Here is a 20,977-nt window from a genome sequence, read left to right as displayed (position 1 = left end):
AGGCTGAGGCAGGAGAATCGCTTGAACCCGGGAGGATGCAGTGAGCCGAGATCACACCACTACACTCCAGCCTGGGCAATAGAGCAAGACTCTGTCTCAAAAAAGGTAGCCAGCTCTGGAGGCACATGCCTATGGTCCCAGGTACTCGAGAGGCTAAGGCAGGAAGATGGCTTGAGTGTGGAAGGTCAAGGCTGCAGTGAGCCATGTTTGTGCCACTGCACTCCAGCTTGGGTAACAGAGCAAGACCCTGTCTCAAACAATATATAGATTTAAAAATAAAAATCTAACTAGAGGCTGTAATTTAGAATGCTACAGTCTTATTTGGGTATGTACATTAGGTGTATTTTCTAGTTTGTTGGTATAACCTTTTTTCACACCAATTTAATACCATATTTCTTTTTTTCTTTTTTTTTTTTTTTTTTTGAGTCATAGTCTTGCTCTGTTGCCAGGCTGGAGTGCAGTCGCACGATCTTGGCTCACTGCAACCTCCACCTCCCAGGTTCAAGCGATTCTTCTGCCTCAGCCCCCTGAGTAGCTGGGACTACAGGCGCACATCACCATGCCCGGTTAATTTTTTGGGGTTTTTTTTGTTTTTTGTTTGAGATGGAGTCTCTCCCTGTCACCCAGGCTGGAGTGCAGTGTCGTGAACTTGGCTCACTGCAACCTCCGCCTCCTGGGTTCAAACTATTCTCCTGCCTTAGCCTCCTGAGTACCTGGGATTACAGGCGCCCACCACCATGCCCATCTAATTTTTGTATTTTTAATAGAGATGGGGTTTCACCATGTTGGCCAGGCTGGTCTCGAGTTTCTGACCTCCTGATCCGCCCATCTCGGCCTTCCAAAGTGCTGGGATTACAGGCATGAGCCACCACACCCAGCTGTATTTTTTTTTAATAGAGATGGGGTTTCACCATATTGGCCAGGCTGGTCTCAAACTCCTGACCTTGTGATCTGCCCACCTCAGCCTCCCAAAGTGCTGGGGTTACAGGCGTGAGCCACCATGCCCAGCCAATTTCCTCATTCTTAATGGATGCTTTGCTAGTAATAGGATTTAGATAGGGAAACCTTGTTCGCTTGCCTGGGCTATCTCAGGATACACCTGCTGCCTCTGTGTCACTTTCACTCTCAAGTTTCCCAGTCTGGACTACAAACAATATGATCATCCCATATTTAGGTGAGTTTTTCTTTTTTCTTTTTTTTTTTTCAAGACAGTGTCACTCTGTTGCCAGGCTGGAGTGTAGTGGCATGATCTTGGCTCATTGCAGCCTCCACCTGCCAGATTCAAGCAATTCTCCTCCCTCAGCCTCCCAAGTAGCCAGGACTACAGGCGCGCGTCACCATGCCCAGCTAATTTTTGTATTTTTAGTAGAGAGGGGGTTTCACCATGTTGGCCAGGATGGTCTCGATTTCTTACCTCAGGTGATCCGCCCACCTCGGTCTCCCAAAGTGCGGGGATCACAGGCGTGAGCCACCGCACCCGGCATTTAGGTGAGTTTTTCATAAGGATTTTATAGTGTATGTTTTTGGATTTTTAATTTCTTTGTGCCCCAAAAAACGTAGAAATCCGACCACTTTTTTAAAGGCATTTCAGAAATGTTCAAACCTCCTTTTATCCTAGTGACCAGGGAACCCTGAGAGCTGACCGTGCACACTCTCTGCCTCAGGTCTCCCTCCTTTTCTCTCTCTGGGTGGAAACGGTGCGGCCTTACCTGCAGACGGTGGATGAGTGGATCGTGCACGGGCACCTGTGGGATGGCGCCAGGGAGTTCATCATCCAGAGGTGAGCTGCAGCAGAGCACAAGGTCACTGGGGGCTGGCATCACCAGTTTCCTCCCCATGAAAATCAAATGCTTTCGTTAGTTTCAAACAGTACTGAGAAAGCACAGTTCACATCACAGAACTTGTCGTCATCATAGGCAAGTTCTATTTCATTTTTACGGAAGGCATCAGTAATACCAGCTGATTAGAAATATCTTTGTCCAAGTTTTGTCAGTCCACAACTTTTCTTAAGCAAATTGTATTTTTGGATGGTAGTATATGTATGGCTAGCTAGTACACACTGCTTCCCATAAAATGAGTTTAGATGATATCATATGGTTTCAGCTATTTCCATTGTAAATTATCAGTAAAGAGATACAGAAATATTACAGAGTATGCCTCTAATATATTTATTTCTCTGAATTATCTACTGATTTCTTTTACCTTAGTATACTTTACAAAACAAGGAAAATCTTAATCCATTTATGACAATTTCCCTTCAGTTAATTGATTTTTCTGAATAGAATCATATAAACAATGTAGAGCTATTTGTACTCTTTTAACCCAATTTTAAATTATGTGGTATATTTAGATATATGGTTTCTATTGATAGCTATCCGTTGAGCTCATCAGGAAGGATAACTTTAAGTCTTTAGTGTTCTGGAAGGGTAGCAATATGTATGCAATGCTCACATAAGTGAACTGACCCTTCCTTCAACTCAATCTCATATCTGTCACTGTGTTCTGATTCATCAATCTCACATGAGAATTTTTGTGAAAAATGGGACTCTGACTATTCTTCTAGGGTGATGATTGACCATCATTTTATTGTTAAAAGTAGTCCAGTTAAGAATCTTTGTAGGGAAAATGATAGAGAAGTCTGCAAATTAGTTTCACAGCAGATGGTAAATGGATAAACTTTTATTCTTCTTCTAAAGAGGACCAAATTAGTCATATTTTAAATAATTCCAATTCAGGAAACTATTTCTACTTAAATTTTACTTACACTATTCAAAGTATTTATTCACTTTTCTCTTTAAACTGAGATGAGATTAAAACTGTCCCATTTTGCCTAAAGTTTGCTTCAGTTTACTAATAATTAATACTATGTTTTATAATGTCTGGACAACAAACTAGAACAAGTATGCTGTTTTTAAGAAAGAGAAATAAGAGTTTAAAATTCTTTTGAATCTCTTTAGAAACAAAAATGTTCCAGTTAATCACAGAGACTTCTGGTATGCAACTTACACGTTATATAGCGTATCAGAAAAGACAGAAAATGAAGAAAAAATGAGTGATAACGCTAGTGCGAGTTCTGGCAGTGACCAGGGGCCCTCCAGCAGGCAGCACACCATGGTGTCCTTCCTCAAACCTGTCCTGAAGCAGATCATAATGGCTGGCAAGTCGATGCAGCTGCTGAAGAACCTGCAGTGTGCGGAGAGCACCACCTGCCAGGCAGGAGCCAGAGGTACTTGTTCTGTCTTCCTGTGTCTCCCTTGGTGTTGGGACACCTGACCCTACTCGCTCTTGTCATCCTGATACCTAATTATTTTGTAGTTTGCAAGTCATCAAACCCTCTTATTTCGGTGGCAATTATCGTCATGGTTGAATTAGTAACCATGCTTCTCTTGATTTTTTAAAAGATTGTCTTCATTGAAAACTTTTAGTGCTGTGTTTGAAAAGGCAGTGACGATAAGTTCCACATGCATTTTGCTCACTCTGGATTCCTTAGGACTGGAACTTTAAAAAGTAATTCCCTGCCATTTCTTTTCTTTTATTATTTTTATAAATTGACATAATAATTGTACATATTCATGGGGTACATAGTGATGTTTTGATACATATATAGTGATCAGATCAGGATAATTAGCCCTTCCATCATCTCAAACATTTACTACTTCTTTATGTTGGGGACATTCAGTATCTTCCTCTTTGCTATGTGCAACTCTATAATACATTATTAACTATAGCCATCCCATAGTGATACAGAGCACTAGAACTTATTCCTTCCAGCTAGCTATTTGTATCCTTTAACAAATATCTTCCTCTTTCTCCCTTCCCCCTACAAAATCCAGCATCTGGTATCCTGTTCTACTTTTTACTAATACGAGATCAACATTTTTTAGCTACCAGATGAGTGAGAACATGCAGTGTTTAACTTTCTGTTCCTGGCTTATTTCACTTAATGTCCACCATTTCCATCAGTGTTGCTGCAAACAACAGGATTCACTCTTTTTTATCTTCGAGATATATACATATATATATATCACAATTTTGTCACCCATTCATCTGTTGTTGGGCACCTAGGTTGATTCCATGTCTTGGCTGTGTGAATAGTGCTGCAGTAAACATGGGGGTGCGGATGTCTCTTTGATATCCTGATTTCCTTTCCTTTGGATAAATGCCCACCAGTGGGATTGCTATATCATATAGTAGTTCTATTTGTAGTTTTTTGAGAAACCTCCAAACTGTTCTCCATGGTGTCTGTACTAGTTTATATTCCCACCAATATTGTGTAAGAGTTTCCTTTTCTCCACATCCTCACCAGCATTTATTTTTTGTCTTTGTGATAAATAGCCATCCTGACTGGGGTGAAATGATACCTCATTGTGGTTTTGATTTGCATTTTCCCTAATAATTAGTGATGCTGAGCATTTTTTCATCTATTTCTTGGCCATTTGTATTACTTCTTTGGAGAAATGTCTGTTCAGATCATTTGCCCTTTTTTTTTTTTTTTTTTTTTTTTCCTGAGACAGAGTTTTACTCCCATCACCCAGGCTGGAGTGCAGTGGTGCAATCTGGGCTCACTGCAAGCTCTGCCTCCCTGGCTCAAGTGATTCTCCTGCTTCAGCCTCCTGAGCAGCTGGGATTATAGTCACCCGCCACCACACCTGGCTAATTTTTTGTGTTTTTAGTAGAGACGAGGTTTCACCACGTTGGCCAGGCTGATCTCGAACTCCTGACTTCAAGTGATCTGCCCGCCTTGGCCTCCCAAAGCGCTGGGATTACAGGCGTGAGCCACCATGCCTGGCCTCATTCATTGAATTCTTTCACTGTAAAATTTGTTTGTGTGTTAAACATCTGTTTCTGTTGAATTTCTCATTCAAATCATTCTTTTCCTGATTTTGTTGAGTGTTTATTTGTACTGTCTTGTATCTCACCGAGTTCTCTTGTATCTCACCGAGTTTCCTTAAGATTTTAATTATGAATTATTTTTCTGGCATTTCCTATATCATTGTAGTCTCTTGCTAGAGAATTATTGGTTTTCTTGGGAGGTGTCATGTTTCTTTGCTTTTTCATGTTTGATGTATTTCTACATTGATTTCTACACATCTTGTGGGAAAGTCACCTTTTCCAATTTTATGGAGTACGTTTTGTAAAGAGTTATTCATATGAATGGGTCTTGGAGTGTGGGTTCAGTGGGATGCATTGGCCTTGGTTCTGGACGAATGCAGTAGTATAGTCTCCATGTACTTTCTTCAGTTGTAATCCACTTTAGTGATGTTTGCAAGTGCCTCAGTGGCCTACAGTGAGGGGGTTTGTGGCAACAGTGGCACACTTGGCTGGGCGTGGTGGCTCACGCCTGTAATCCCAGCACTTTCTTTTTTGAGACAGTCTTGCTCTATTACCCAGGCTGGAGTGCAGTGGCATGATCTCGGCTCACTGCAAACTCTGCCTCCTGGGTTCAAGTCATTCTCTTGCCTCAGCCTCTCAAGTAGATGGGATTACAGGCATGTGCCACCACGCCTGGCTAATTTTTGTATTTCTAGTAGAGATCGGGTTTTACCATGTTGGTGAGGCTGATCTCAAACTCCTAGCCTCAAGCAATCCACCCGTCTCGGCCTCCCAAAGTGTTGGGATTGCAGGCGTGAGCCATCACACCCAGCCAATCCCAGCACTTTCGGAGGCCAAGGCAGGTGGATTACTTGAGGCCAGGAGTTTGAGACCAGCCTGGCCAACATGGTGAAACCCTGTCTCTACCCAAAATATAAAAATTAGCTAGATGTGGTGGCGCATGCCTATAATCCCAGCTGCTTGGGAGGCTGAGGCACAAGAATCACTGGAACCCGGAAGGCGGGGGTTGCAGTGAGCCAAGATTATACCACTGTGCTCCAACCTGGGCAACAAAGCAAGACTCTGTCCCAAAACAAAAAACAAACAGTAGCACAGCTTTGCTGGGATGGGCTTGCTGGACTGTTTCTCAGATGAGGGGTACATGCATGTACACAGTGGTTTGGCCAAGATGGGGTCTGGCTCACGGGTTGGGACCACAGGCTGTTACTCTGGCCAGGAACATGAGCATGTGGTTGCTTGGCCAGCCTATAGGTTTATTTGCCTGCCAGCAATGGCCCAAGGGGCTGTTTCTCAGGCCTAGGATGTAGGCACAAAACTGGTTTTCTGGCCAGGGGCTCCATGAGAACAGCCCTCAGGGTCATTTCTCAAGCCTTGGACATGAGCACAGGCTTCTTTGCTCGCCTGGGAGTATGTTTGCTGGGGGTGACCTATAAGGCTGTTTCTTAGGCCCAGGATGTAGGTACAAGGCTGCTTTGCTAGCCTGGGTGCATGTCTGCCTGCATAGTTCAAGGGGCTCTTTCTCAGTCCTGGGACATGGTCACATGGCTTGTTGGCCGTCCTAGGTATGTATCTGCCAGTGGCAGCCCATGAGGCTGCTTCTGAGGCCCAGCATGTGGGTGGAAGGCTGCTCGGCTGGCATGAGGGTGTGTTTACTGGGGGTGGTCTTCAAGGCTCTTTCTCAGGTTTGGGATATGGGTGCCAGCTGGCTCAGAACATGCCCACCAAGGGCAGACCACAGGGCTGTTTGGCAGGCCCAGTATGCAGGCCTGTGGCTGCTCAGCTGGCCTGTGACTCCCAGGCGCTGCCTATGGGGCTTCTTCTCCAACCAAAGATGCCGTGCAAGGCCGCTCAAGAAGCCTAGGTACATGCCTGCCAGGGCAGCCTCTGAAACTGTTTCTCAGACCCTGAATGCTGGCCCAGGGCCACTGGGTAGGCCACGGGCCTGTCTGCAAGGGGTTAGTGCTATGGGGCTGTTTCTCAGTTCCTGGGCACAGGTCTGTAACTGCTTCACCAGCCTGGAGGCATGTCAGCTGGTAGGAAGCTCAGGGGTCTGTTCCCACCCTCTAGAGATGGCACAGCAATTTGGCCAGCTCAAAGATGGGTTTGGTCTGTTGGGGCTGCCAGACTGTTCCTCTGGCTGAAAGTGTAGTGGCAGGGGCTGGTTTTTCTGCTGTGCAGGACCAGCATCACAGCCGATCCTGGGCCCAGGCTCCACATAGCTGGGGTTGTGGTGTTCAGCCACCCCTGTGGCCTTGGTGGAATGAGGATGGAGCCCCAGTGGTTGGGGTGCAGGAGAGGTGCAGCGGCTACTGGCCCAGAGGAGGGCGTGCTCCAGAGGTGGCTGTGGTCTGAAGATGGTGCCATGCTGCAACAGCTTGGCTCAAAGGGGTGGGTGGGGAAGGCACACCTTGTGCCCCTAACCCGGGGCAAGGCAGCTGCGTGAATTCCCAGCAGCTCTCCAAACTGGGCTCAGAGCTCGTGGGAACTGTGGAATCCTCCTGTAGTAATGACTGTAGGTGTTTGTGGGGGCTGGTGGGTTTCTTCTGCTTACCCTTACCCTACAATGGGAAGTCCTTCTTGACTCCAGACCAGCCTGATCTGCGAAGCTGCAGAGGCTGGAAGCCTCCACACTGCCCTCCTGGGCCTCCAGTCACCAACACTGTGTCACACTCCCCCTCTGCACTCCAGCACTCGCCCTTCAACTCCAGTCGGATCTTTTTTTTTTTTTTTTTTTTGAGACGGAGTCTTGCCCTGTCGCCCAGGCTGGAGTGCAGTGGCGCGATCTCGGCTCACTGCGAACTTTGCCTCCTGGGTTCTCTCCTGCCTCAGCCTCCCCAGCAGCTGGGACTACAGGCGCACACCACCATGCCCGGCTCATTTTTTTGTATTTTTAGTAGAGACGGGGTTTCACCATACTAGCCAGGATGGTCTCGATCCCCTGACCTCATGATCCGCCCGCCTCGGCCTCCTAAAGTGTTGGGATTACAGGTGTGAGCCACCACCCCCAGCCTCCAGTCGGATCTTAACTGTTGATTCGTTGCTTTGGTCCTCTTGCTGTTGGGAGAGGAGCACCAGACGTCTCCAGGCAGCCACCTTGCTGGCATCACTCCCTCTGGCATTTTTTATTTTATTTTGTTTTATTTTATTTATTTATTTATTTTTGAGACCAAGTCTCACTCTGTTGCCCAGACTGGAGTGCAGTGGCATGATCTCGGCTCACTGCAACTTCTGCCTCACAGGTTCAAGTGATTTCTCATGCCTCAGCTTCCCAAGTAGCTGGGACTATAGGTGTGAGCCACTACCCCCGGCTAATTTTTTGTGTTTTCAGTAGAGATGGGGTTTCACCATGTTGGCCAAGCTGGTCTTGAACTCCTGACCTCAGCTGATCCACCCGCCTCTTAAAGTGCTGGGATTACAAGCGTGAGCCACCACACCCAGCCCTTCTGGCATTTCTTAATGCAATGCAGCGTTTAGCCCTTGAGGGCCATGAACCATGGCTGATAAGAATTTCTTATGAGCAGTTCAGACTCGATCATAAATTTCAAGAAAATGATGCAATTTAATATATTCAAAGTTTTATGCTGTAATCCCAGCACTTTGGGAGGCTGAGGCAAGCAGATCACGAGGTCAGGAGATCGATACCATCCTGGTCAACGTGGTAAAACCCCATCTCTACTAAAAATACAAAAATTAGCTGGGCATGGTGGCATGGGCCTGTAATTCCCCACTACTCAGGAGGCTGAGGCAGGAGAATTGCTTCAACCAGGGAGTCAGAGATTGCAGTGAGCCGAGATCATGCCACTGCACTCCAGCCTGGTGACAGAGTGAGACTCCGTGTCAAAAAAAAAAAGTTTTATCAACTGACTAAAAAGGCTTGGAAGATAAAGATGTGACCTTATTTATACATCTCAATCATCTCAATGTTATGTTAATTATATTATTGTATCTACTTGAAATAAGTAGATGCAATACTTATTTTCACTTTGTGGAATATTTCCTTCTTATGTAGTGAGCTTCCCAGGGCCACTGTCAGAAGTGTTTTTTCCAATGAGACTGCGACTCCTATCAGGGTTACCATAGTGTTATGCAGTATTGTAATAAATTTCAAGTGTCCTGATTAGGATCTTACTCTTTTTTTTTTTTTTTTTTTTTTTTTTTTTTTTTTGAGACAGGTTTCACTCCTATTGCCCAAACTGGACTGGAGTGCAGTGGCGTGATCTCGGCGCATTGCAACCTTCACCTGCCAGTGCTCAAGCAGTTCTCGTGCCTCAGCCTCCCAAGTAGCTTGGGACCACAGGCACATTCCACTGCACTCAACTAATTTTTTTGTAGAGCTGAGGTTTCACCACGTTGCCCAGGCTGGTCTCAAACTCCTGAGCTTAAGTGATCCACCTGCCTCAGCCTCCTAAAGTGCTGGGATTACAGGCATGAGCCACTGCACCGGGACATGATATTATTTAATATTTCTTGGGCCAGGCACAGTGGCTCACGCCTGTAATCCCAGCACTTTGGGAGGCCGAGGTGGGTGGATCACTTGAGTCAGGAGTTTGAGACCAGCCTGACCAACATGGTGAAACCCCATCTGTACTGAAAAACAAATATATAAAATTAGCCGGGCGTGGTGGCACATGCCTGTAATCCCAGCTACTTGGGAGGCCGAGGCAGGAGAATTGTTTGAACCCGGCAGGCAGAGGTTGCAGTGAGCCAAGATGGCACCATTGCGCTCCAGCCTGGGCAACAAGAGCAAAACTCCATCTCAAAAAATATATATTATTTTGTTACTATATATAAATATATATATTTAATATTTATATATAAATATATAGATTTTGTTACTTAATATATTGTTAATGTTAATATGATTAAACAGAATGTTACTTAATATGATTAAACAGAACTTAGTTCACCTTACATATTTCTTTATGTTTCAGATGCAGAAAGAAAAAGTTTATACACTCTCTTTCTGGAATCTGTACAGTCCCGTCTTCGACATGGAGAAGATTCCACTCCACAGGTTCTTACTGAGCAACAGGCAACCAAGGAGAACCTAATGAAGATGCAGTCCATTGCTGAAAGCCATCTTGAACTGGATGATGTTCATGATCCACTGCTTGCCATTAACTTTGCAAGGTGAGACACACCTGCAAGGTTATCAGTAATTGAAATGGCATCATTTGTGCAATGTTTGCTAACTGTTTATTTCTGGCAGGTAGGGCTTTCCAGGCCTAAAAACAAAAACAAAAACTCTTGTAGGCTATCCTTTCTTTTTTCTTTTTCCTTTTTTTTTTTTTTTGCTTGTTTGAGATGGAGCCTCACTCTGTCACCCAGACTGGAGTGTAGTGGTGTGATCTTGGCTGACTGCTGCAACCTCTGCCTCCCAGGTTAAGCAATTTTCCTACCTCAGCCTCCCAGGTACCTGGGACTACAGGCATGTGCCACCATGCCCCGCTAATTTTTGTATTTCTAGTAGAGACGGGGTTTCATCATGTTGGCCAGGCTTGCCTCGAACTCCTGACCTCAGGTGATCTGCCCACCTCGGCCTCCCAAAGTGCTGGGATTACAGGTGTGAGCCACCACGCCATGCCTATCCTTTATAACAAGCAGAATACAAGATGTTGTGCTCGCCTACTTCAGGTGTAGAGTTTGGATTCCATGTCGTTTGTGGAAGTCTGCAGACTTGGCCCTGCCACCATGTGGTACAACTTTTGTCTGTGCCCTCGGGCCCCTGGAAATGTCATCATTTACCCAGAAGATGCTGAAACTCTGGGCCATGAGTGGGCCCTGGACACCCATTGAGTCAGGGTCCCCACTGGCATATAATATGTCCTGGGCTTAAGCTGCTTTTAGGCACTTAGTCCATAAGAGTAAGTCATTAATACCCATACAGTTCCCGGTTGTCTAATGGCCAGCATTTGCTGTGTCCAGCCCTAATCACTAGAAAGACCAGCTCTAGTACCTGACCCTAAGGCAGTGGCAACTTCAAGAGACTGGTTCACTCAAAGGATATTTTTGGGAGAAAGATTTTTCTCTTTCTGTAATAGTTGGTAACTTCAAGACTAAAGGTAAAAATGGGACTTCAGGGTTTTGATTTAAGAGAGTTCTGTTGACAGCAGCTCATAAAAAGAAGACTCACATTTTTATCTTGAAGGATGTATTTGGAGCAGAGTGACTTTCATGAGAAGTTTGCTGGTGGTGATGTATGTGTGGATAGATCATCGGAATCTGTGACATGCCAGACTTTTGAATTAACGCTGAGATCCTGCCTCTATCCTCATATTGACAAGCAGTATCTAGATTGCTGTGGAAATCTCATGCAAACTCTAAAAAAAGATTACAGGTAAAAGAGTAATTTAATTTTGGAAGTAGTAAATAGTTGATTGTACTTGAAGAACAGTTGAGATTATTTTAAAACCTATTTCAATTTTTATTAGAGTAGGAAATGGATATACAGTAAACAATTTTCTAAGAGAAATCAATTGACCATCAATATTTTCTTAACTATGTTTTGAAACTTAATTCTTTATTTCTGAGAATCTTTCCCAAAAGAAATACAGAAAAAGCTTGTAGAAAAATTACAAAGTTTGTTATCAGAATGAAAAACACTAAATTACTTAGTGATAGATGACTAGTTTTTTAAACTATGGCATATCCATAAATATGGCATATACATACCCACATATGAACTTTGTAAAGTTCATAAAAATTATGGCAATTAGGCCGAGCACGGTGGCTCACACCTGTAATCCCAGCTCTTTGGGAGGCTGAGGCGGGAGGATCACGAGATCAGGAGATCGAGAGCATCCTGGCTAACACGGTGAAACCCCATCTCTACTAAAAATACAAAAAATTCGCCGGGCATGGTGCCGGGCGCCTGTAGTCCCAGTTACTCTGGAGGCTGGGGCAGGAGAATGGCGTGAACCCAGGAGGCAGAGCTTGCAGTGAGCTGAGATCGGGCCACTGCACTCCAGCCTGGGCGACAGAGCAAGACTCCATCTCAAAAAAAAAAAAAAAAATATTATGGCAATTAAAAAGCAGGATATATAATATGGTAGGAACTAGGTTTTCTTAACACATAGAAGAGAAGACAGGAAAGAAACATTCCAGATATTAAATATTAATGATGGAAATCCACCATAAATGATGGGATTTGGATTTTTTTTGTTACATTTTTGTGACTGCCCAATTTTCTATAATGTTATAGAAGATAACCTTTCTGATGATGAAAGGAAAACCTATGCTGTTTTTATTATTGGAACAAGTTTAAGAGGTGTTAATATTTCTAATTTTAGTAAATGTAGAATGTAAACTTGTTCCACTAAAAACAGGGTACAAAACCTGCTGTTGATCCAGAATCCTGCCTTACGAATGCCAGAGATCTTAGTGTCACTCATTTTCTCTCCGTTCAGGTTGGTAGAATACTTGCAAGCTATGAGGAATTTTTTCTTAATGGAAGGAGGAGATACCATGTATGACTTCTACACGTCAATTTTTGATAAAATAAGAGAAAAGGAAACATGGCAGAATGTGTCTTTTCTTAATGTCCAACTCCAAGAAGCAGTAGGACAGCGTTATCCTGAAGATAGTTCACGGTAAAATATGGACACCACCTTTATTTAAATTAGTGTAACATGAACTATGTGCCAGTAAGTCTTCTATGAATTACACATATTATTTTATCCTCACACTATTCCTATAAGTTTTACTAATATTATTTTACTTATTAGAAAATGGAGGCCAGGCACGGTGGCTCACACCTGTAATGCCAGCACTTTGGGAGGCAGAGGCGGTGGATCACCTGAGGTCAGGAGTTCGAGACCAGCCTGGCTAACATGGTGAAACTCTGTCTCTACTAAAAATACAAAAAGCATGGTGGCAGGCACCTGTAATCCCGGCTATTTGGGAGGCTGAAGCAGGAGAATCGCTTGAACCTGGGAGGCAGAGGTTGCAGTGAGCCAAGATCATGCCACTGCACTCCAGCCTGGGCGACAAGAACGAGACTCCATTTAAAAAAAAAGAAAAAAATTGAGGCAGAGGCTAGCTATGTGACTCTCCTGCTAAACAACAAAAGATGTTGAGATGCCACCATATGGCCAGATGCAGTGGCTCATGCCAGTAATCCTAGCACTTTGGGAGGCCGAGGTGGGAGGATTGCTTGAGCTCAGGAGTTTGCAACCAACCTGGGCAACATAGTGGGACCTCGTCCCTATAAAAAAAAAAAAGTTGCCACCATACAACCTGTCAGGGTCTGATGGCCTCCTTCACATGGCTGGAGTCAGTGCTTCCTCTCCCTTGGCTCCCACACACGAGGTTTTTCAGTCCTGCCTCCTAGAGAATGCCCCTGACCTCTCAGAACTGGCTCAGAGCTCCCCAATGACCTCTGTGTCTCTCAGCCTCACTCCCTTCCACCAAAACGGACTTGAGCCGCACCAGGGTGACCTCAGACCACCAGCAGTGACTTCCACCACTCATCCCTATGCTCCCCGTGGGTGCCTCCTAAACAGATGGACTAAGCTTTGTCTCAGAAGGGAGAAAGCTATTTACCGTCTGGCTCCATTTTCCCAGCCTCATGTCTTGCACACATACACACCATGTTCTCTCTCCTATCTCCCTTCGCGTTTCAGGGATTTCAGAATATTTCTGGTGTCTGCTAGTGCTGTCCTCCCGCCCCCCTGTGACATAGTCTCCAGTTCATGGGCCCGGCAGAGGTCTGCTCACTCCTACATCCCGCTTGTCTTTGTGTGCTGCACTGGGCTGGGAGTCCCTGGAGGGAAGAGAGATTGGCTTTCTATTGCCTGCTCAGTGCAGCACCTAACTTAGTATTAGTATTTGGTAGATGCCTACTAAGCACTGAGTGAATGCATACATATCAGGCCATTAAGAGCTAAAAATTGTTTTTTTTAAGACGGAGTCTTGCTTTGTCACCCAGGCTGGAGTGCAGTGGCACAATCTCGACTCACTGCAAGCTCCGCCTCCCAGGTTCATGCCATTCTCCTGCCTCAGCCTCCCGAGTTGCTGGGACTACAGGCGCCCAGCAAATTTTTTGTATTTTTATAGAGACGGGGTTTCACTGGGTTAGCCAGGATGGTCTTGATCTCCTGACCTCGTGATCCTCGAGGATCCCAAAGTGCTGGGATTACAGGTGTGAGCCACCGCACCCGGCAAAGAGCTAAAAATTCTGACTAGTGCCTGTGTCATGGATCAGCCAGTTCATAATCACACACTGCCCTGTGACATCTCTGATTTGGAAGTTAACTCCCCACTTTAAACCTTCTTCATATGCATCCAGGCATCCCCTCTTAGTGCCTCTGTGACTGTGGAAGAGGACATCATTTCTCAGGAACCACTGATGGGAGTATTTTGAGGATTAAATGAGCTAAGGACACATAATAGTGCCTGGCACTTGGACATTTTCATGTCCATGTTAGATGCTTGCTTTCCTCTGTGAGTCACATTCAAACCTGTCTCAGGAACTTGTGGATGAAGCACTGCACAGTGCCTCTGGTGTAGAAGCAGACCCCATCCCATCTCAATGGGGCTCTCGAAGCAATACTCTCACTGCATGCTCGGCTCCCTCGAGCTGCTCTGCTCGTCCTCTCCTGCCCACCCCCAACCTCAGCAGAGGCTTCATCTTCCCAGCCATTGCCTGAAGTTTACTGTCTTCCTCAGCTTCATCTTTTTTCTAATTACTACCATTGTTAAGTGTCTCTTTAACTAAACTCATTGTTTAAAAGTTTTCCCCCTCTCTGTTATTTCTAAATCCAAATTTCTGCTCTGGAATATATGTTAGAAGAGATACATTTGTTGGAATGTTTGCATTTCTTTTATGAAATGCAGTATCTTTTGGGGAATATTATGTAAATGAAATACCAATTATTTTAAAAGAGCATTTTTGAGTGACATAGTGCTTTCACAAACTAAAACTGGAATTTCTTTCTTTAGTCTATCTATATCTTTTGAAAATGTTGACACAGCTAAGAAGAAGCTGCCTGTTCATATCTTAGATGGTCTGACCCTCAGCTACAAGGTATATGCTGATATTCCTTGTATGAACCGTGTTTTCTGCTAACATTAAAACATGCAAGTAATTGGTTACTTTCTAATTTTGTTTTTGTTTCATAGGTCCCATGGCCCGTGGACATTGTTATAAGTTTGGAATGTCAAAAAATTTATAATCAAGTGTTTCTTCTCTTATTGCAAATAAAGTGGGCAAAATATAGTCTGGATGTTTTACTTTTTGGTGGTAAGATTTGTTTTCAGCAGATAAATTGTAATTTAATTTAATTTTAGCCCTTAATAAAAGAGGTTAGTGGGAAAGGGAAGCATACGGGGATCTGGAAAAAAAAAAAAGTTGGTGGTTGTTGATCGTTTTTTATGTGTACACAAATGCCAAAATGGTGCGTATTCTAGCAGTAGTTTTATGGACATCAAATGCCTGAAAGAAAGATCAGGAAGTTGTATGTACAGTTGATCTGAAATGCAACAACTTGATTAGGAAAAGTGATACAGGAAACTTTTCCCACTGCACCTTCCAGAGGCACTGAGGTTCGGTTCCTGCCACCCCTGCCAGTGCTTTCTGTGGTGCCAGGACCACATCCGTCAGCGTTTCTGCCAGGCGTCATGGTGCAGTGGGGTTTGAGTTGATGCTCTTTCTGTCCACTTTGCTCTTCCAATGTTTTATAGAACTGGTTAGTACTGCAGAAAAACCACGACTTAAAGAAGGCCTTATACATGAACAAGACACAGTTGCTCAGTTCGGACCACAAAAAGAACCAGTAAGACAGCAGATTCATCGCATGTTCCTCTTAAGAGTGAAGCTCATGCATTTCGTGAACAGCTTGCACAACTACATCATGACCAGGGTTTGTGCCTCTCCCATCTGCTTCAGTTCTGTCGTCCTATCTATACAGTTGTTCGTAGAGAATTACTCATAATATGTTTGTAAGTAAAAAATACCTATAGACTGTGAAAACGGGACATGTAGCAAATTTGATCATAAAATAACATGGCAGTGGGAGGAATGTTTTTGTAAATATAGCGGAATATGTGTATCCAGAGGCTGCTGTCCCTCCTGTCCAGCAGCCCCTGGGGACAGGCACAGCCACAGCTCGTCTTCTGGAATTGCCTTCAGAATGTGCCGCATAGTCCTTTAGGTTTCAATAGTGGTGACAGCTGTCCCTAAAAAATGGCTCCAATGTTTAATAACAGCCAAAATCCACTACGGTGTGTGGGAGGAAGATGCAGCCAGGTTATAGACTTTTTTCTTAAAAACAAGAACTCACTACAAAGTAAATGAAATTATTTTTCTGATACATCTAAAAGCCAGTTCTAGGGGAAGTTCTGAAAGAAGCGTTCAGAAATTGGAACAAGAGCAGTATTATTAGAGGACAGTATGCATTTGGGGTTTGAATTGTTGTTTAGACCTGTTTATACCTTGTCTGTGAGTTCTGAAACCCAACTTGCTTGGGTGAAGTGAGCCACTGAAGCCTGTGTTTTGGATGGGAAGGCTATGGCAGAGGGGCTCCATGTTTCCCCTGACTGCATTACTGCCTTCACAAGGTTGGCCTTCATTAAGCCCCTAATTGTTAAGAGTAAATGATAAAAGTTTAAGTTTTTTCTTAGTTTGTTTTTTATTTGAAGTATACTTATACTCATTTTATAGAAAGATCAATGTATGAGAAAAGGAACTTAAGAAACATAAATTCACTGTAATTATTTGTATAAAAGTAACACATTTACTTGATTTTTTTTTTATCGATGTGTCTTATATACAGTTTAATGTACTTGCCCCTTCCTGCCAGGAAGTCTGTTAGTCCAGAGTTTGGCGTTCATTCATTCACTGTGCAAGTGGGCGTCCTACAGGATTGCCCCCACCGTCCTCTTAGGATCAGAACGCTAGAGTATCCAGCCAGCCTTTGAAGAATGGTACTTTATGAAACTGTCTAGATGTGCTTATTGAAGGAAGAATTTGAGAGGAGTAGAAGAGCTTAGTAAAAAAGATTTGTGTGCAGCACACAAGTCCTCAAAGAAGGCTGCTGATGAAGCTTTTTATCTTTCTCTTCCAAGATTCTACACAGTACAGGGCTGGAGTTTCAACATCAAGTTGAGGAAGCCAAGGATTTAGATCAATTGATTAAAATTCACTATAGGTATCTGTCAACCATCCATGACCGGTGTCTGCTGAGAGAAAAGGTACATGAGATGTCTCCTGCAGATGTGGCCACTGCTGGGCGAGTGGCGCTGTCTGCCTGCTTTGGAATTTTATGATGATTAAGCTTCTGTCCTGTAGAATATTCTTTAAGGAAGAACCAGATCAAATGAGGTTACAAACAGATGCCCTAGGCCGGCCACAATGGCTCATGCCTGTAATCCCAGCACATTGGGAAACTGAGGCGGGCACATCTTATGAGGCCAAGAGTTCAAGACCAGCCTGGGCAACATAGCAAGACTCTGTCTTTACAAAAAATTAAAAAGATTAGCAGACATGGTGGTGCATACCTGGAGGCCCAGCTACTTGGGAGGCTGAGGTGGGAGCATTGTTTGAGGCCAGGAGTTTGAGGCTGCAGTGAACTATGATCTGACACCACTGCACTCTGCACTCCAGCTTGGGTAACAGAGCAAGACCTTGTCTCTTAAAAAAAAAAAAAAAAAAAAAAAACAGAAGGAGGAGTGCCCTATTCGTAGAAATTGTATCTAAGAGCAACATGAGAACTATGTGTGATAGTCAACACTCACTCTGCGTTACTCTTGGATTCAGTTGGAAAATTGTGTCTGCAGTTGCGGAGCAATAGCATGTCCACTTCATGTGAATAGACAGAATTCAGTAATGTTAAAACCATTGCAATTATTTGTCCTAGTTTCATTGGTGAATTTAAATGGCCATCCCAGGAAAAGGTCTTAATAGTTTGTTTTGTCGGTTTGACTGTACTGCTAATATCACTTGTATCTTACATTCAGTGAATGCATGTGCCTGGTCCCAAATGGGCATGGTTCAGAGCCTAGTACCCTTCCATATACACAGAAGGCAGTCACTGTGGTGATGAACTTTTTCTGTGATTCATTTAAAATAGGTAAAAGTGTTGGTATCAGTGTCCAAACCTAGTTACACAGTTTGTGTTCTGTGACTTTGGTCTCCAGGTCAGCTTTGTGAAAGAAGCTATCATGAAGGTGTTGAACTTGGCTCTCATGTTTGCAGACGGTTGGCAGGCAGGCCTGGGCACTTGGCGGTAAGTATGTAATTTCTGAAGCATCTGCACTGTGACCATTTCAGCTTCAGCTTCCCTTTTTTTTAGAGACAGGGTCTTCCCAGCCATTCAGGAGGCTGAGAGGAGAGGATTGCTTGACCCCAGGAGTTCAAGACTAGCCTGGGCAACATAGCAAAACCCAGTCTTTAAAAAAAAAAAAAAGTGCAAGTATTTTGTGAGAAGTAAAACATTTTTAAAAATCTGAGGTCTTCTGATTTAAACAAGCAAACATTTTTAGATTATACTCATGTTATATTGCGTATGTTTTGTTAAATTTTTATCATGGACACCTTCAAACTGAAGTGGCAAAGACAGTGTTGTCAACACCGTGATGGCACCTGCTTCAGCTGTGCCAGTGAGGACAGCTCTGTCATGTCTGTGCCCACCTCCCCAGTCACACTTGCTGAATTATTTTAAACCAAATTCTGGACATCATGCTAGACTATTCTCCAAAGTTGTATTTTGGATGAGCTCTAAAAGATGCTGTGTTTTGAGAGTGTTTGTTATTCACACACATCACATAGGCAAGTGCACTGAATCAGGGGAAGTGGCCCGGTAGCAGCTCCCTCTGGCACTGCCATCCTCTACTGTTAACTCCAGTGTACAGCTCAATATTTTGTTACCTGTCCTGTTTATAAAGTCAGTGCAACAGTAATTCTGCCGTTACTTCCATGAAATAAAAGTGCATGTTTGGTTGACTGTACTTACTCCATGTCAGTAAGGAAGTAAGAGTTCATTTGAGTGCTAGTATAATTCAAAATCTCCCATTGGCTGTACTCGGAATCAAGAAACTAAGGTAGTAGATGAAGCCATAGCTGCAGGGATGGAAATAGAAGTCTTCCTCGCTTTATATTGCTGGCTCAAAGTGTGCAAAATATATTTTGCTTTTTTTTTTTCTTTTTTTTTTGTCTCACTTTGGGGTGGAGGAGAAATAACACTGCTGCATATGCTTTGCTGAAATTCAACTCTTTCAGTTTGTTTTACAAATAAATGTGAGAAAAATACAGGGGGTGAGGAACTTAAGAAGCCTATCAACCATCGCAGTTTATGGATAAGTTAATTGTTCCTGATTGAGACTTAAAGCCGAAAAGTGAAAAACTGTAGAAGCAATGTGAAATTTGCTTGAATGCTATTAGATGATATTTTTGAGCAAATGGTATTGTGGCTGTGTTTTGAAAGGAGTTTTTATCTTTAAAGTATACATTTATGCTTATGAAATATTCATGACTGTGGTGCTCTGATGTCTCCTGTTTGCTTCTGAATATTGTGGTGGGGCTGTGGAGGTGTAAGCTTGGCATCTGGGTGGCACCTGCCATGGCAGGGCAGTGGGCCATGGAAACCCCTTCTGAAGTTCTCTCTTACAAAGTGTTTGATATTTCTTTAAAAAAAAAAAAAAGAAAGAAAGCCGAGCACAGGTCCCAGTGCTTTGAGAGGCTGAGGTGGGCGGATCTCCTGAGGTCAGGAGTTCGAGACCAGCCTGACCAACATGGAGAAACTCCATCTCTACTAAAAATACAAAATTAGCCAGGCGTGGTGGTGCATGCCTGTAATCCCAGCTACTTGGGAGGCTGAGGCAGGAGAATCGCTGAACCCAGGAGGCAGAGGCTGTGGTGTGGTGAGCTGAGATCGCTACATTGCACTCCAGCCTGGGCAACAAGGGCGAAACTCTGTCTAAAAAAAAAAAAAAAAAAAAAAGGCAGCCAGGCTCCATGGCTCACAACTGCAATCCCAGCACTTTGGGAGGCCAGTGGGGGCAGATCAGCCGAGGTCAGGAGTTCGAGACCAGCCTGACCAACATGGCGAAACCCCATCTCTACTAAAAATACAAAAATTAGCCAGACATGGTGGTGGGCATCTGTAATCCCAGCTACTCAGGAGGCTGAGGCAGGAGAATCACTTGAACCCAGGAGGCAGAGGTTACAGTGAGCCGAGATCGTGCCACTGCTCTCCAGCATGGGCGACAGAGCAAGACTCCATCTCAAAAAGAAAAAAAACCTTTTTAAAAATAATTTCAGATTTTAAGTTTTATATCCTTAATGTGTTCTTTATTTCAAAGAGAATGTATGCTTGTAAACAATAAAAACAAGACTGTATAAAGGAAAAGGGAGTATCTTTGGTCCTTCTAGTTCCAGAACTAGATACTATCTGGAAACAGCACAGTTTTATATCCTAATGAAACTTCCTTTGAAACACTTTGACATTTTTTATTTTAAAGTAGGGTAGGATGTTACGTGTTTTATTTTATAATCTTTAGATTTAGGATTTTAAATAATTAAACCAAAATACATTTGAAATTACTCCACAGATATCTTGAAGCCTACCTATATACCCGCAATGCACTTACTTAATTGAAATTTACTTTTATTCCTAGAATGGAATCTATAGAGAAAATGGAATCTGATTTTAAAAACTGCCATATGTTTCTTGTAACCATTTTAAACAAAGCCGTCTGTAGAGGATCCTTTCCCCATTGTGAGTATATCATGTTAAAATATTTCTACCTCTGTATTTCCTTGTAACTAAGTGTATGTGTCATTGTTTTGTTACTGATCCCATGAAGAATTAGAAATTCTCACCATTTTCAAAACTGAAAAGTCCCTTAGCAGTTGTCCCATGCTTTGAATTGCTTTTTAAGCATTACAGTGAGGTGAGTGTAAGCCTGAGGATCTTACTTTCTGGTATACCATTTATTACAACAGATTTCTAAAACTCCTATTAAATAAAGTCGATGGCAGAATAGATTTCTGTCACACTTCACTATCGTGTAGTTTTTGTAACTATTTCTTTTCAAAATCTAGACTTTTTAAAAATTTTTTTAGGAATTTAAAGCTCCTGGCCTGGCGCGGTGGCTCACGCCTCTAATCCCAGCCCTTTGGGAGGTCAAGTGAATCACTTAAGGTCAG

General features: G+C 43.4%; 1 protein-coding gene across 8 annotated transcripts in view; it reads left to right on the top strand.

The window, feature by feature from the left end:
• The window catches only part of TUBGCP5 (tubulin gamma complex component 5), a 57,038-nt gene that overhangs the window by 18,904 nt on the left and 17,157 nt on the right, over positions 1 to 20,977 (top strand). For all 8 annotated transcript variants that reach the window (XR_010131133.1, XR_010131131.1, XR_010131132.1 and 5 more), the window contains exons 12-22: positions 1,665 to 1,780; positions 2,958 to 3,226; positions 9,765 to 9,963; positions 10,982 to 11,170; positions 12,240 to 12,422; positions 14,773 to 14,857; positions 14,953 to 15,073; positions 15,514 to 15,692; positions 16,897 to 17,022; positions 17,968 to 18,056; positions 20,446 to 20,546. Coding sequence is in view for 4 of the 8 variants with exons in the window: in XM_055363308.2 (XP_055219283.2) it covers positions 1,665 to 1,780; positions 2,958 to 3,226; positions 9,765 to 9,963; positions 10,982 to 11,170; positions 12,240 to 12,422; positions 14,773 to 14,857; positions 14,953 to 15,073; positions 15,514 to 15,692; positions 16,897 to 17,022; positions 17,968 to 18,056; positions 20,446 to 20,546 (1,657 nt within the window). In the remaining 4 variants the exon portion in view is untranslated. The remainder of the gene's footprint in view (positions 1 to 1,664; positions 1,781 to 2,957; positions 3,227 to 9,764; positions 9,964 to 10,981; positions 11,171 to 12,239; positions 12,423 to 14,772; positions 14,858 to 14,952; positions 15,074 to 15,513; positions 15,693 to 16,896; positions 17,023 to 17,967; positions 18,057 to 20,445; positions 20,547 to 20,977) is intronic.

Source organism: Gorilla gorilla, chromosome 16 (genome assembly GCF_029281585.2).
Source record: "Gorilla gorilla gorilla isolate KB3781 chromosome 16, NHGRI_mGorGor1-v2.1_pri, whole genome shotgun sequence".
NCBI lineage: Eukaryota > Metazoa > Chordata > Mammalia > Primates > Hominidae > Gorilla > Gorilla gorilla.
This window is presented reverse-complemented; position numbering and strand designations above follow the sequence as displayed.